The sequence below is a fragment of the Manacus vitellinus genome, unplaced genomic scaffold (assembly GCF_001715985.3).
Source record: "Manacus vitellinus isolate BGI_N305 unplaced genomic scaffold, ASM171598v3 scaffold_19_pilon, whole genome shotgun sequence".
NCBI classification, from domain to species: domain Eukaryota; kingdom Metazoa; phylum Chordata; class Aves; order Passeriformes; family Pipridae; genus Manacus; species Manacus vitellinus.
The window spans coordinates 9,746,407-9,762,710 of record NW_021939395.1 but is presented as its reverse complement, the minus strand read 5'-3'; the positions used below and the strand labels follow the sequence as shown (position 1 = coordinate 9,762,710).

The following is a 16,304-nucleotide window of genomic DNA, read 5'->3' as shown; positions in this document are numbered from 1 at the left end:
AGGAATGAGCTATGCTGTGCAGGAGGATGTTATTGCATTCTGTTAAATATTACATTTAAAATATGCTGGAGAAATGAAAGGCACAAAAGAATAAAAGGTGAGGCTCTAGATTTAAAAATATTAGTTGGTGTGCAAGATCATGAAGCTTACTGTAAAAGTTGTTCACCACAAAGTGCTTTGAGGACAAAATGGGAAAGTTTTCTGATGCATTTCACCATTATCTCCTAGGTGCTTTTGTTGAATCTTCCTAGAGAATCACAGGAAGCGGTTAAATAATGCTAAAATAACATTTTAGGTGATTACCCAGCTGACATCCCCTTGCCCTTTAATCAGCTCTATGCACTTTAAAAAGCAGTTTAAGAAAGTGGTGGGCTATCAGCAGGAAAATCTCTTACACTTTTGGTGTGTGGAACCTTGATATATTGCACAGGTTTTAGAATCTACAGAAGTCTTTTACATAGACTGCAGGTTTGCTTATCCTTCATTTAACTTAAATACAACTGCCTAAACATTGAACTGAACTTTTAAGCCAGCTTGTATGATGGTCTTTGGAGAAACAATTTCATTCCAGAGCAATCTGACACTGCGAAACAAAGTACTTGTAAATGTAAAACAAACCAGTTCTTGTAGCATCAATGACTGCAAGGTGTGATTTTTGTCTAGTTCCACTGCCCTCATCCCACCGGGTATTTGTGCAAAGAGAAAGGTGGATGTGCAGAAATTCACCTGTGAAGCTCAGCACTGGCTGTCACCGTTACTATCACTCTGTCTAGGCTGGACTCACACTGTCACCTCGACATCTTTATCCACTGCAAGGAAATATATTCATTTTGTCCCTATAGGCAGATGTTGATGTTTGCCTAAGGACAGTGAATGGATTTGGAAAACAATAACAAAGGTTTCTAAGATTTTTACAATAGCTTATGTCATTATAACAGCATGATACTAGTTTTGAATTTCAGAGTATTTTTATTACTGTTTCAGTTGTACAATTTCAGCATTAGGAAACAATACATAATATACAGTACATGGCTTGCGTTGCTCCCAGGTTTTAAAGTTATGTGTCGAGGTTCAAGCTGCAGAATAGAGTTCACCATTCCTAAAATGAAAGCAGGCACATACATACAGTTCTATTAGCACAATCCTGTGTGGCAAATACAACATTAGGAGCACCACCTGCCATTAGGACACTGCATGTACCAAAGGATCACTGACACGGATCCTTAACGTTCTGCCCCGCTGCCCCTGTAGCACTTGTTCATGTCAAAGTGACATCACTAGAAAACCCCATTAAGCAGTTCACTCCTTAGTGAAAGGCCACAGCTAGTGAAACACCTCACAGAATGAAGCTACAAATCTGATACACATTTTGCATAGTTAAATTTATGTCTGGATAAACTTAGATCACTGGATTTTTGTTTTCTTCTGGCCTTTGTACTTTTGCTTCAAGCTGAACAGTTATTCAAAACACTCTCATTCAGTGCCCCCCAGTCACTCCAGATACCTTTCCATTTCTTTGGTTGCTCTCTTTTCCTTAACACCTCTTAACCTTTTGTATTCCTCCTACAGCTGAGCCAGACATCCACTCCCTCCCCTTTGGCTACTCCTACTTATTTTTCTTCAGCTTTTCCCTCTCTTCCTCTTCAGTCACTTCCACTCTCTTCTGTTACTCTTCTCAACGTCTCTGGGCTCTTTCTCATCTTCAGCCATTCTGACTGTCTCTTGATAGACTATGCTACAGTCTTCTTGTTCCATCCAGTTGCTATTGCTATTTGCAATACCACTTCTAAATCCTTTAAAAAGCATTCACCTCTAAGGGCCTTGTTCTTTCCACATTTACACATGGGTATAACCCAAAAAATTCCAACCGTTTTACCTAGTAGGTAGAAGACGAAAATTCAACCCGCTGCCTTGAATTTCAGCTGGAAAGAAGAGAGAGCTAATAGAGGAAGACAGAATGAAAAAATAAAATCCCATTGTAATAGTGCACATTCCCTCTCTTGAATTTGGAGTTGTTTGTTCTTTCCCTCTCGGTATGGAGTTAAACATCTCCACAGTGTGTCAACTTACTGTCACAATTTTCTGTTACAATAATCTTAAACAAGTTCAATGACATTTGCTTCTTTGATATGGGTTGTTGTTCTAAATTTCCACTGTTCTCTGCTAAATTCTTCTTAACTAGCATCAGGAAAAAAATCAGCCTTCTACCTGTTGACACCAGAACAGGGGAGGGGAAATATTCACATGCATCCCCTGTAATGCAGAGGCTGCTGAGATAAGCACACTTTAAAAATATTATAGGGCAGCCTGGATCACTTGATTGCTTATAGCACGAACAGTTTTGCAAGCAAGTTTTGCACACCTACTGTGTGCAAAATGAAAGCTCTTCTTCCTTCACAGTCTCTCAGACTCTTAAATCAAAAGCAAGTAAGTTGTATTTCTGATTGTCTGCAACTTTTTTTTTTGCCTATAATTGTAACTTTAATCTCTGTTTCTCTTACAAGTTTAGGCTTGTTTGGTTTTGTTGGGGTTTTTTTGTTGTTTGTTTGTTTGTTTGTTCTGTGAAAGTTGAACTAAACAAGCCCAGTGTTCAGTAGCATGCGAAGCCACGCCAGGTTTTGCTCATTTGCCCCAGCCCTGGCACTGGCAACAGGTAGGAACATTACTACAGTCAGACAGAGCTCCTGTTGTCACACAGCTCTGCCAGAGCTCAGCTCCCATTCAGATTTCAAGTCTGCTCACAAGCTGGTTACTTACTTACATTAAGAACCACACTGAGTATTTAACTGCAGATTTTTTTAGTATGGCTTTAGGCTTATTTTTCTGTTAGTTAAACATTTTAAAGGAAAATACTTCATAAAAAAACCCTACACATTTTGAGATAAGCTAGTGCCTGTGAAAAGTGCGAGGTTAAATCACTTTGGAAAGTACAGTCCTCCACATAGCCAAAAATATAGACAGCTAGAGTGCAGACATCTCTGACCTGCCTGCAGCAGTTGAGGTGCCAACACAGGGAAAGGGGAAAAGGGTAATTAGCCCCTAGTTTGATTCTCTGATTACATATACAAGAATATGAGTTCTGAGCACCTGTCAGTCACTGCATGACTGCCAACACTAAATGAACCTGTCATACTGTACAGCACACCTACCAGTTTGACCAACTTCATTTCTGCCTTCCTTAGTCAACATAGAATCATCATCCTTGAGGTAGACGACCAGATATTCCACTACACTTTCCCTGCACCTTTCAGTATCAAATATTTCAAGTAAAAAATACCTATTTTCAAACACTGTAGCTAGTGATTTCACTTTAGTATCACCCATACTGTATCATGTCTGGAATGAGCTCTTTTGTATTACATTTGATGCTTTACATTTTCAAAGCACATCCAAAAATCAGCTAAATGAGGATTGCATTAAACCCTACAATTTAATCATAGTATATGATTATATATAGTATATATATATTATATCTCTATAGTTTTATGGCCAAGTTATAAGCCCCTGAGAACAGAGTTTATGCAGAAACACTGGCACCAATAACACTAGTGGATGCAGCTTTATTTAGATGTAATTAGCATAGAAAGCACCTGGAATTATTTATATTTTCTATTTATAATAGATTAACTCTTTGGATATTTTCATAACTATATTAAGAATACATTTGTTAATCTTAACATCCATTGCAGAAAGATTATATTTACACACAAATACACAAAGACTTGATGTGAAAGAGCAGAAAGGAAGAAAAGAAGGTGCCTGATCCTGTGCCCTTATTTATATACATGGGTAGTGCCTTTAAGTCAACTTGTATGAGTGTGGGTCCCAGGTGTGGATAAAAATTACAGGTTCTGGTCCATAATACTTTATGCATCTATGATTTTGACAAACTACTATTTAAACTATTTTTACAAATACATTCTACAGTAACTGTGTCTATGGGCTCAGGCATCCAGCCCTGAGAGAAACACAAAGTCTGCATTTGTAAAAATCCCCACAACATTTTAAGAATTCGCTGTTTTTACAACTCTGCACTGGAACACACCTGTCCAGCCAGCACAGGGGACGATCCCTCCAGTGTCCCAGGCTGCGCTGGGACCTACCAGGAACAGTTTCTCTTTATTATAAGACTTGGACAAACGAGTCTTGGTGAAAGAGTAACAGCTTGCTTGAAATGCAAAACAAGCCCAAATGCAACTCAAAATAGATTCAAATTGTGTTTTTATATCTACCTGCAAATGTTGCTGTCCAAAAAAGAGACTTCAGTTCAAGATAACAACATTACATTATCTGTGAAAATGAAACCATACACTTTTCAGAGTACAGGAGCTTCTTATATTGGCTGCATTCTTCATTAAAGTCTCCTAATACAATCTTGGTTTGAAACATACTTTAGAGAACAAACTAAACATGTTTGCAATACTTTGACAGGAAAACAGAATTCCTTCCAGACTGAAAGAATATGAATTTTGTAAGTCAATAATGACAACGTTTTTGTAGGTAAAAAGTGCAAATTTGTGTATACTACCTCTAAGAATTTTACACTGCTACCTACAGGGAGTTTCAAAGCGTCCTTCTTTTGATGTGCTTTACCAGTTGAATAGTACATTTTGACCAAGAGTCATAAAGTATATTTGACTGCTGCCTCCTGACTGTACAGATGCAAAGAACACCTTGAAGGGGAAAAAAAAAAGAACAAAACATTATGCTACTGTCAGTTTACATTTATGAGAATATTTTTACTCATATAAGAAGTTTGATAGAATGCCACAGTCCCAAATACAAGGATATATGGATATCACAAATCAACTTTAATCCCCTGAGAAACTTCTTAAAGTGAAACTCTACTTGTGATACAACTGGATTTTTCTTAATATATATTTCTTTTCTAATTTGAAAAGACACAGGAGAACATTTAAAAAGAATTTAAACAGTTTTCCAAATATGACAGTGGGACTAAGAAGGTTTCAGAGAACATTTATCAAAATTGCTATATACAAGAAATCAGACTTGATTATCCATACTTTGGTGTCTGCAATTAAGAGTGTTGTGGGGTTTTTTTCTCCACGATGGCTGCTCTGAACTGCCTGTAATTTCAGCAGCCCAGGAGAGGCAGTCCTGTAGCTGGGTGTTTTTGGGGCTGACTCACCAGCCCTCCCCACTATACCTGTGGTGTGGCCAGTTAGCAACGTCTGTATTTATTATCACCTCTGACAGCAGTGAAAGCTGGGTGGAATAGGAGTTCTAACAGAGCTGGTGGTGGGAAAGTGCAGAATATCCATAGTGAGGGTTTTGTGGGATCAGTGACTACACTGGCTTTGAATGGGGAAGTTATACTAAGGTAAGAAATAACCAATAACAAAGTTACAAAAATTAACTGGTCTTCGTGTCATAGTCAGCTATTACTCATTTTTGCTAAATCACCACACTCAGTGACCTCTGTACCTTGTCATTTCTTTCACAAAGAAATTTTAGCTTCTGTGCTTTCTTGTGCATAAATACTCCTTCCAGATTTCCTGTCTCCACAGAGCGTAGTTCAATGGCTTTCTCTCCCCAGCCCATGACCTGATTAGACTGAAGGTAAGCTAAAAGAAAAAAAAGAGAAAAAAATAATTTATACTATTTAACACCTGAAAGACTGATTCTTGCCTCATTTATATCAATTATGGATCTGATGCATTTCTCTTTGATAACAATATATTCTGAATTATTTGTATTTTAAATTTACACAAAAAGCCTTGGGGATAGTAACTCATTTTCAGTTACTCCTCTCAGACTTATTCTGGACTCTAGACATAAATCTTAACTACTGTTGCATGTCTTAGATTCACAAAAGGTTGAAGGAAACCTCTGAAGGACATCTTTTTGAACCCCGAGCCCCATATCAGGGCCAAATTAGACAGGGCTACTCAGGACCTTGTCAGGACATGTTTTGATGGATATCTCACAATGCATCACCAATTTCAAGGTTAAAAACTTCTTCCTAATACAATTTTTTCTTGGTGCAACTTTTTTGCCTCTCAGCCTTTCAATATCCAAGAAAAGTCTTGACTGTCTTCTCTGTACCCATTAAGTACAGAGACTGTTCTCTGTCACCATTAGGAAGCTCGGTTTGTATTTACTATAAAGTTCAGCTTAGTCTGAAACCTAAATACTTCAGAATTTGAGACTATGGCATGATTAATTTGGTGTCCTTAGCTATTGTCTTCCTGTTACTGGTTACGTGCGGTATCTCCAAAACCAAAAGATATTCCAGCACAGTGGAAGCTTACTATGATAAGCTTTACATCTGGCAATAAGAAACTGGAATAGTGACGAAGGAGTTAACATCACAAATTTCAAATTAGGCACAGTTTCAGTGAAAGCCCTCTGATTATTGCATGTATGGGCTTCCAAGGTAAAATCACATTAGTTATGCTCTACTGGTAGTCAATGCTCAGAAATTGTTCTTCTTGCTCAACTATCAACTGTTATTTCATTAGCCTGAGAATCCTGGTGCTCTGAAATGATGTAAAGGGAATGTGTGCATTGGACTGGGTTTAGCTTCAGTGGACAGGGCTTGCCTGCCCTACATTACTAGTGTGAGCAATGTCTGTTTCTTAAAAGCTTCCATGTTGCTTTAGGTTTTTGTATAAAAGTTAAACTTTCAGTACAGACTGACACAGGAAGCAACAGCCCGTGATCCTACTTGAAGGACAGTAGAAAATAAGGGCAATATGCCCAAGTGTCTGTATATACTTCTTCTAGCAGTGTTGATTTAATATTAACTTGGAATCTTTGATTTATAATTGTTGTTAAAGCAAGTGTATGAAAGTCATACCTCCTTGGAAACACGTGTGTTTTGGCTACAATTCTGTGATTTTAGTTTCCTCAAATTCTATGAATTTCCCCTACATCTGTTCAGATGACTTTCTTCGTGCACACTGAAGGCTTCCCTGTCACTAGAGCTGAGAGCTAGACAATTCTTTCCCAGTATCCCAGTCATGAGGAAAGAGGAAGAAACCAAGCTGTTTTAAAAGCAAAGCAGCAGTGAGCAACTGAGGGTAAGTGGCAAAAGAGGAGGGATATTTTCTAAAACTCAAACACATGAAATCAATACATTTTTAAATCTTTTCAGTTCTTAGGCTGTACAACAGGGTATCATTGCTACAGGCTGTGAGGGTGTCATTAATATCTCAACCCACTGCAGCAGTAGCTGGGTGAGCCCCAGGGCAGCACCCAGTGAAGTCAGCATGTGAAAAGGTAAGCCTGGACCACACATACAGTGAAAAAGATAAAAATGATACAATACTCAGACTTCTGCTTATTTTGTAACTGACAGCACATTAACCTCTTCAAACTTGGCTTGTGAAACAACAGAGGCCGAGGACACTACGGTTCTGGGGGGTGGGACAGGGAGGCAGGTGTGTATATAAACGGCATGGAAGCATTCTGTGGCTACACTGTTTAGTATAGGTCACACAGGTTTAGCAACAAAGACCGAATCCACTGGTAAGTCTCCTGATCTTTTCCACCACATGAAATCTGCACTCCAGGTGTCAGTATGCTGTGTCTGTATCAGCTGTATCCGTGCCTTTGGCAGATTTCAATTTGATAGCTTCCTTTCAGCTCCCAGTACCCACTTCATTAAGCTCTGCTGCAACCTCTAGGTCATTTGGGATAGAAAGCCTGCATGACCGGACCACTACTGCTGTGTTCAGAAGAGACAAGTATTATAAGTATCCAAGCAGTATTACAATAGGAACATAATAAACCAGACACATCACTGGGAACTTGTCAACTGACAATGGCTGATTTAAGTACAAGTAGCATAAAAAGTCTTGTCACAGAATCAAAAAATTCTCAGATTTCATTTGTGAAACAACTTGCCAACAAAATGGCTTGATTATACCATTTGCAGGGTTGTCCAGTTATAAGGATTTAACTATACATGGAGATTAATTTGGAGGATAGCAGGCTGTGAATTCAGAGGTCAGTACCAAGTCTTGATAATCTTCCCATATGGGAGCACTTTACAGGTGTCTGATGTGAGATGAATTGAGAGCAGATACTCAAAGTTGTCTTCTTTTGGAACAATAGCTCCTATACTACAGGAAACTTGGGAATAGTTACTGAGTCCACTTTTCACCTCAACAGGCTTTACATAAAAATGTCCTGTGCTTCTAGCTGGCAACATACACAGGTGCTTATATTACAGATTGTACAGGTTTTTAGCAACTCTAGACTTAACAGCCACTCTGATCCTTTGTGCAGTAGCTAAGCAGAAAAGGCATATACTGACTCTGAATGATGTGCCAGTAGCTGCTTAACCTACGGGAACAAAGTTATTCAGAGTTCCCTGAAGCTGCCCTGCTTCACCCAGATTACTGTGTGTATTAAAAAACCTACAACTGTGCATGAACTGTGGCTCTTGCTACACCATTTACCCCAGCAGTACTCCCTGGACATCAAAGAATACATGCCACAAAGCCAGTTTCTTATAATCGTGAAGGCATTAGCAATGCTCTAAACTTGTGCAAGACTTGGCATTTCCTGTTTACCCTGTGTATTGAGTAGAGGCAGGGAGTGACTGTTTCAAGGGTAAATGGTTGAGGGAGATAGGAAAGGTTAAAGAAATCACTGAGCCATATTGAATCCATTAACTCCTATGAAGTGTCACTGACATGAGCTAATGATCTCACACCAGTAGCATATTCAATGTCTGAATGAGACAAGTGCACTTGGTACCACAGAAGCCAGGTACTGTTACAATCTCACTTCCCTTCTTAATCTTTTTTAAAATGTTTCTCTTTTAAAAAAATCCCTCTTCTAATCTCATGTACTGAATTTGGCTCATTGCCCTGTAAGCAGTTATTCCCAACTGACCTCTGTATGAGAGCAGAATCAGGCCAGCTTTTAGCAAAATATCATAAAGTTGGGCTTTTCTGATTAGTGTTACAAAAATAGGGCAGGAAAGGACCTTAATGCACCTTCTCTTCTATCCATATCCCTATGCTGCATCAGTATCACTGGTGACAATTGTTTGTTTAACCTGACCTTAAAGACCTCCAGTGATGGAGACTCCAAAAATTCCCCAGGCAACTGATTCCAGATAAACCAGGAAGTTTAAAATGAAGAAACAGAACATGATTTAAAAGAGTCCGACCCACTTTTGTGTATCTGAGTCACGATATCAAACTCCATTCCAGGGTGGAAGAAAGTGTACACTGCTTTACTGAATTCCTTTTTGGAGACAATCGGTATGTGCACAGGTGAGATTCAATGCAAAAAAGCCACTGAATTTTGCTTTCTATACAGGTTTGTGAAAATTGCTTCAGGCAAGTGTGGAGCTGGGCAAAATACTGAGGAGAATATCTAGTGACGACTTTGGTGACAGTAAAAGATACCATCCACTGCCGAGTACACTGCTGTAGAACCCTTCTTTGGCCCTTCAGTCAAACTCAGTACACTCTATGAAACCACAGTATATTCAAGCTTTTTTCAATATATACTATATTCAATATATATAAAGCTTTTATTGGTTTCCCAGTCTTTGGGGAAAACATGTTTGTTCATTTTTAGACAAATGGAGGGGACGCATACATGTTGAGGACTGGGAATAAAAAAACCCACAGAGATACCAAGTGTCCTGTGATGCAGCAAAGCTTGTTCCCACAAAAACCCAGCTGAGAGCTCTCCAGTGATGCTGCTGATTACTGATTAGGGGCTGATAGCTATTTTGCATGCTGTCTCTAGCCCATGCTTTAATACTTACTGACCATAAAGTTGAGCAGTTTTGGGTAGGAAAACTGAGGAAGATAACTTCTCTTGTGCAATTCTGTTAAATAGTTTTACTGCTATAATTTATGTTACCTGGATACGGAAGAGGGTGTTTTTCTTCTTCCAGTCACAGCTGTGGAGAACTTTTATTAAACAAGAGAGGCTAGAGAGTCAAAATAAAGAAGGAAAAAAAGCTAAGGCTGAATAAAGTTAGAAATAGACAAATTAAGAAATTGGCCCTGGAAGGCCGGTGTTTTCCTGCTGTACATTTTGGTTAGAGTGCACTGGGAAGAGGGCTAACATACAGCAGAAGTGATACCCCAACCCAGAAATGCACCTGGGGTGGCCATTTGCTTGTTTGAATGCCTTTTGCTGTTCCCTTGGGGAAGAGCATGCAGGAGACCTGACCAACATCAGTCACTCAGATATGAGCAGGCGTGTTCTGTGCACGAGCTGGACAGCAACTCTCTCAAGAACTGGTGAGTGTGGTGGTAGAACACTGAGGCAATAATTCTACCACCTTTTGGTAACACTGTCTGTTTCTCTCCATAATATCCATTTTGCTTCTAATATGTACAGGGAAAATGAAATAAGGGCTTTTACTGCTTTCACACTCTGGGAATATCCAGATTTGTGTCAAACCTCTGAGATTACATACTGTAAATAATTCATTACTCACACAAAAGGGCAAAAGTGCTCCCCAATCTTATTAACTTGATGTTTCTTAAAGCCTTTTTAATCCTGTTTTATAGAAAGAAAATATTACATCTATATTTATATTTAGCACTACATATGTGAAGTATCTTTCAGCTTAAACATAGAATACTTCTACAATTTTAATTTCCCATGGGATTTGAGCTTCCTCTCTCCAATTTCTTATTAACAGATCGGTCACAGAGGTCCCAACTTTAAGACTATGAGTAAGTTATATTTAGATTCCCTGCCCTAAATCCATTGATTATAATACAAACTATTTTTTACTTTTTGTATCAAAATATTCTCACCAACTATGAAAGTTTTCTTTCAAAATACTTGGTTAAAGAAATCAAGAAATGAGCAAAGGATGACTAGAGAGCACACTGAGGTTAACACAAGACCCTTCTATCTCTGCAAAATTTTGAGGTAAGCTCATACAGACTTCAGGAGATCTGAAATGGGTCTGGAAATGTCTCCCAGGAAAACAGTTTCTTTTATGAAACTCAAATTTCCACCAAGCTGGGCCATGCAAATAACAGTTAATTCACACTTCTGTCATAATAGTTAATGTTTCTGTCTGGAGCCAAGAATATCAAAGGATTAAGAAAATTAATAGGAGTTAGTGGGGAAAATTTTTAAAATAACAGTTAACAGAGGTTCTTGTTTAAAGTTTGAGTTGTGTGTTGAGTTATAGGTTGGGTTAGTTTTTAGTGGAAATATGATTCCAATCAGAAATCAAATCTGTTTTGTACCACATCACAAAGACTGACAGTTTCTGTTCCAATGAAATCCATTTCTGAGATACCAGAAGTGCTGCAGCAGCAGCAGAAACTCAAGTGTTCTCAGGTAATGTACTGGAAACTGTTTAAATGAAAACTAAGAGGGGCTGTTTGGAGACTGCCCTTCAACTGTGGAATCTGCCGAAGTATAAACAATGAGAGAGACAGAGGGATGGAGACTGACACCACTCCTTCCAGAGAACATCCACAATCAAACCTGGCCTTTACTCACGGGTGTTATTCTATTGATTTTAATGGGCTTTTCCTAAAACTACTCAGCTAGAAATGAAAGGAGAAAGGTGTACATCCTTGATTTTCACTGTGGCATCCAGTTTCTTCAAAGCTAACACCATGCTTCTGTACAGTCTAAGTGTCTTGGGCTTGTTTTGTTTATTGGCATGTTTGTTTTAAAATGCAAAACAACAGCAGTGAGACAGAAATTAAAAGTAACAACTAATAAAAACAAAAATCTGCCTGTGTTGTTCTTGGTTTTCCCCATAGTGTTAGCTTGAAGCCCTCCAGGGAAGGTGAAACAAACAGCTGTCCTGGCTCCAGTACAACCAGAATCTCCTCCTACACAGACAACTGCAAGCATGGGGAGCTTGAGAATCTGTTATAAATACCCTGGGTTGGCAGCCCTGTGAATTTAAAGTGATAAAATTAAGGGGCCATTTGACAGCAGTTACAGATCTCTTCAGTAACTGACCTCTGTAGCTGTGAATTTGTACATAAAACGTTCTGAGCTATGAACGACCACAGCACCTTTTCCCCCTCTGTAATTCACACAATTCTCTCTGTGAGAACTGGTGGCAAGCTGCACTGTCAGTGAGGTTTGTCTGTACAGTCAAAGTGTGATGCAATAAACAGCGTGGCAATAAACAGACTGTGATCCAAATGTGAAGCCCCTATTGCAATCATAGGCCACGTTAACACAAACATCCATAAATCTGTTTACTCTTTACACATCTGGTTTGCTCAGAAGTTGCTTTATGTACCATACACTTTCACATGGATACAAACCTCGTAAAGAAGTCAGGCTTCATGCAGCAGAATCTTGTATTTAATAAAGAGCTATTTTTCATACATACCTACAGACGCTGGCATTTCTCCCCACTGTAAAACAGTCTCCTTTGTGAAATGCCCATATATATCAATGTAGATGCCTTCATCTTCATAGGTGAGCAAAAGCTCCATTCCGCTGGTGTTCGGGAGGATGATAATGGCATGTGGGCGAATAGTCCCCTGGATCTAGAATCATATTTTACTAAGATTTATATCAGAACATGGACTGCAATTTTAGTGATGACATCAATCTAACTAGCTTGGCAGAGCAATAAAAACAACTGGTTCATGGAAAGTGAAAGAAATGCCCGTTCTCAAAGGCTGAATAGTTTGCTAGTGAGCCTCTGAAACAGGCTTTCTCCCCTCCTCCCCCCTTGAATATGACAGTAGGCTGGCAAAACATATCAATGTTCAGTATTTCTCTTTAAATTTACCAGTGTTAATTGGTTTCAAGAAGCTATGGAGCCATTGAGACACAATAATATTTACTTAGTCACTCACAAAACACTTGCAAAACATAAATAGAAGAAAGGTGAAATAAATTTGAATTCACAATTATTTCAGAAGATGGAGGAAGGACAGAAGCTTTCACATTCCAGGAGATCAGTGCTTTCACTTTCCATGATATTTCCCTATCACTACTCACAAGTTAAACCCTGCAAATTCAACAATATTCACTTTGCTGTGAAAAGTTACCTTTCAAATACAAGCCACTCTCTGTCCTTCCCTTCCCAAATCCCTCACTACAAACAGTTCCCCTTTAACTGCTGTTGGGCACACCTCTCTGCAAGCCACAGGAACAGTGCATTTCACTCACACGAATCTCTTCCAGAAGCCAACATGTCCCAAACAAAAAAAAACCCCACAAAAGTTGAGGTATACAACCACGAAGGTGGGATTTTACGGAAGCATTTTCAAAAGAAAAAGAGGACAGCCTTAAAAAACAGTAACAAAGCATTTCCTTGTTTAAAGCGCTACTCAAAACAGGATGTTACATAGTAAATTAAACCACCACAATTAATATTTTTATAGGAAGCATATGACTGGAGCTTTACATCATTCTCACAAGCCAGCCACACACAGAGATGGTTTGTTTTTTTCCTTCAAGCACAGACACTTATACACACCGTGAGGGCACAACGAACAGTAAAAGAAGCACTGAAGCTGTACTTGCCAAACCGAATACACTCAGGCCAACCACTTGACTCCGTGCCTCCGCAACAACTATCCGCAACACTAGAACAGGTATCCAGAGCCGCAGAGCAATTTTAATGCGTTGCCTTGGTACTCGCATGAGTGATCGGAGCAGGTAAGAGATGAAGATAGAGGTGGGGAACCAGGAAAAGAGGCTACCAGAAAGCAAGAGTATCTAAAGTCAGCCTGTTAAAAAGTCTGGGCTGTTGCTACCAAAAAGCTCCTTGAGAGAATTATCCAATTCTAGCAGATGCTCTTTAAAATTATAAAATACCAAAGAAGATAGAGCCGCTGTAGCAGTCGATTTATTTCAGGTCTAAGACTCTAAAGGGAAAATGTATTTTTAGTACATGCTAACTTTTGGCTGAAGAGTGCACACAAACTCAGTCAGTCTTAGAGGTGCCCCACATATTCAGGGCAGTCACCTGGGAAATCTCTCTCATCAGGTACCTAATTGTATTTGCAGCCTGTTGAAAAAGTAAAGCCTCTAAGAAGGTTCACTTTTTTCTTTGCCTTTCTTCTCTTGGGCAATTATGCTAATGATCTCTTTGACAAGTCACTGTTCACCTTGCTCAGCAACCCACTTTCAGAATGGCATGTGGGTACCACGCTTCAATTTATAAACTGATGTGAATTTATCATAGCTGCATAGTTAAAGGTACTAATTGTCAGATTAAATAAACCCTCTAACAATACACCCTCTAACAGGACAAATACTAAGTCCCTTAAAAAAAAACCCAATGCAGAAATAAACAGTACAAGCCTTTAGCAGGTGATTAAACAGTTCCAACAGCTAAAAAAGTCACTTCTCAATGAAGAGAAGTTTCTAAACTTAGCAGCCATCCTCAAACACTGTGTCCATCAGGAACACAGGTCTGACAGGACACAGAGGCTGTCACTTCCAGGGCAGCAGAGTGATCAAATGGCTTGCACAGGAGGCTTTTCATTTGAGTTGAAAACGTGGGACTGAGAGTGGAGAAAAGTTAAAAAATAAATGGATTCATGGCACACGCTGCAACATGCAGATCTGGGATGAGATTTCTTCAGACATCCCAAGCGTAACTTTAGGACACGTGGCCTTGGGATGCAAGGAGGCCATGGCACCTGGATGAGCTAACCCTCGGCCCCTGTGGAGCACTGTTGACTTCAGGGAGGTTTCCAAGTGTGCACAGAAGTTTCCTTGCCAGGAGCCTCCCATTAGACTGGAGCCAGTCTGGAACTCGCCAGTTTACTGAATATAAGCCCCCAAGTTTCTCTGGCTTTTGAAAAGAACTATCTAGAACAGCGAAAAAATAAGCAAACAAACAAACACATTAAAACCATAGCACAGACTCGTATTGGACAGCCCCATGCCCTGTCATTCACTTCTGCAGGGGAATTTGCTGCATTTGAGTTTAAGCAGCAATTTAGTGATCACCATCACCTCCAACAGAGACACAATGCAATCAATTTGTACACATCAACCTCAAATCAACATTTTCATGCCAACTTCTTGACAATCTAACGAGAAAGTCTAGAGGAAAATGTAAAACCTCTTCTGAATTTACAGACTGATTTAACAGGCAACTGAATGGTAAGAAGATCCACAAATTTATTTAATCCAAAGTTGGGTTTCTGCAAAGTCTGCACAGTGGCAGATTGTAAAAGTCAGCTAAATTCATGTAGATATTATTGTGTCTTTGACTGTTAAGTCCTCAATTTCCAGGACAAATCGATTAGAAATAGTACTGTCCATACAATAGGCTTTCTGATATTAAACCATTAAAATTGATATCCTAAATGTGATAAAAGCATTTTAACAGGACTTCAGTGTTATAGAAGTATGAGAAAATTGGTTTTCTATTAGCTGTCATAAATATATATTCTCTTATCCTGTCTTTTGAAAAACAGCACAACTCTTAACCAGATCATCATCAATATACAGCCCAAAGAAAAAGGCAATAATGTTGGTTTTTGGATTATCTTACGTGTGTTGGAAGATACAGGTCATACACAGATCCAGAGTCCACATCAATAGCGTGAAAGCCCACTAGTGACCCATATATAACCTTCAATCTCTGTCCATTTTCAACAGTCAGGTCAACTGATAGTGGTTTGTGATGAAGTGAGGTAAAGGACTGGAAAAAAGAAAAAACATAAAATATAACAAAATAAACCTGCTGGTTTACAGATCAACATATACAATCTTAAGAATTCTCAAAACTCAAAAGTTAGACAGTTATTTTTGTTAAATAATAGGTTATATTTAAGGAGCTGAGTATCCATCATCCACTGAGTTGCAAGGACAGTTTGATAGTTCACTTGTAGAAATTCAGATTCTAGAAATGGACTAGGCAAAAATTAGGCTGAGTACCATTAGTGTTCAGTTTCGTCCCCTTCTGAGGGAAATCAGCATCAACTCTGTGAATTCAAATGTACATTTTGGCACAGCACACGTGCTGCATTTGGCTGGGGTAGAGACAAACAAGTTACTCACGTCTAACAATCGTGACAGTTTTATGCCTGCCATCTCCAATGTATGTCAAATGAGCTACACTTTCTTTAGAAGAATACTGATTTTATCTTTAACTCGAATAAACGTTATACAAAACAAAACAAACAAAAAAACCCCGAAAGCAAAGAGCAGATGAGAGGCAGCGAGAGACACTGACACATCTGAACCAAAGGGATTTTCACGTACCTTAAAAGCCATGAATTTGTGATAAGGCTTTGGAGCCCAGGCATAAACCTCCACTGAGTTTTTCAAAGCAATTACGAGGAATTTTATTCTCTCATATTTTACTGTAATACAAGAAGAACAATTCCTTAGGTACC

The 16,304-nt window shown here is 39.0% G+C and overlaps 1 protein-coding gene and 1 long non-coding RNA gene across 2 annotated transcripts in view; one reads left to right on the top strand and one right to left on the bottom strand.

Moving 5' to 3' along the window:
- Nucleotides 1-949: 949 nt before the first annotated feature.
- The window catches only part of NRK (Nik related kinase), an 86,743-nt gene continuing 71,388 nt past the window's right edge, over nucleotides 950-16,304 (bottom strand). The window contains exons 26-30 of the mRNA XM_018070722.3: nucleotides 16,171-16,271; nucleotides 15,458-15,607; nucleotides 12,323-12,482; nucleotides 5,446-5,585; nucleotides 950-4,673 (exon numbers count right to left, since the gene is read on the bottom strand). Coding sequence (XP_017926211.2) covers nucleotides 4,590-4,673; nucleotides 5,446-5,585; nucleotides 12,323-12,482; nucleotides 15,458-15,607; nucleotides 16,171-16,271 — 635 coding nt within the window. The 3' untranslated portion in view covers nucleotides 950-4,589. The remainder of the gene's footprint in view (nucleotides 4,674-5,445; nucleotides 5,586-12,322; nucleotides 12,483-15,457; nucleotides 15,608-16,170; nucleotides 16,272-16,304) is intronic.
- LOC115307380 lies at nucleotides 6,918-11,703 on the top strand. The gene is made up of 2 exons (XR_003915705.1): nucleotides 6,918-7,242; nucleotides 9,298-11,703. It is a non-coding gene; the product is annotated as an uncharacterized LOC115307380 (long non-coding RNA).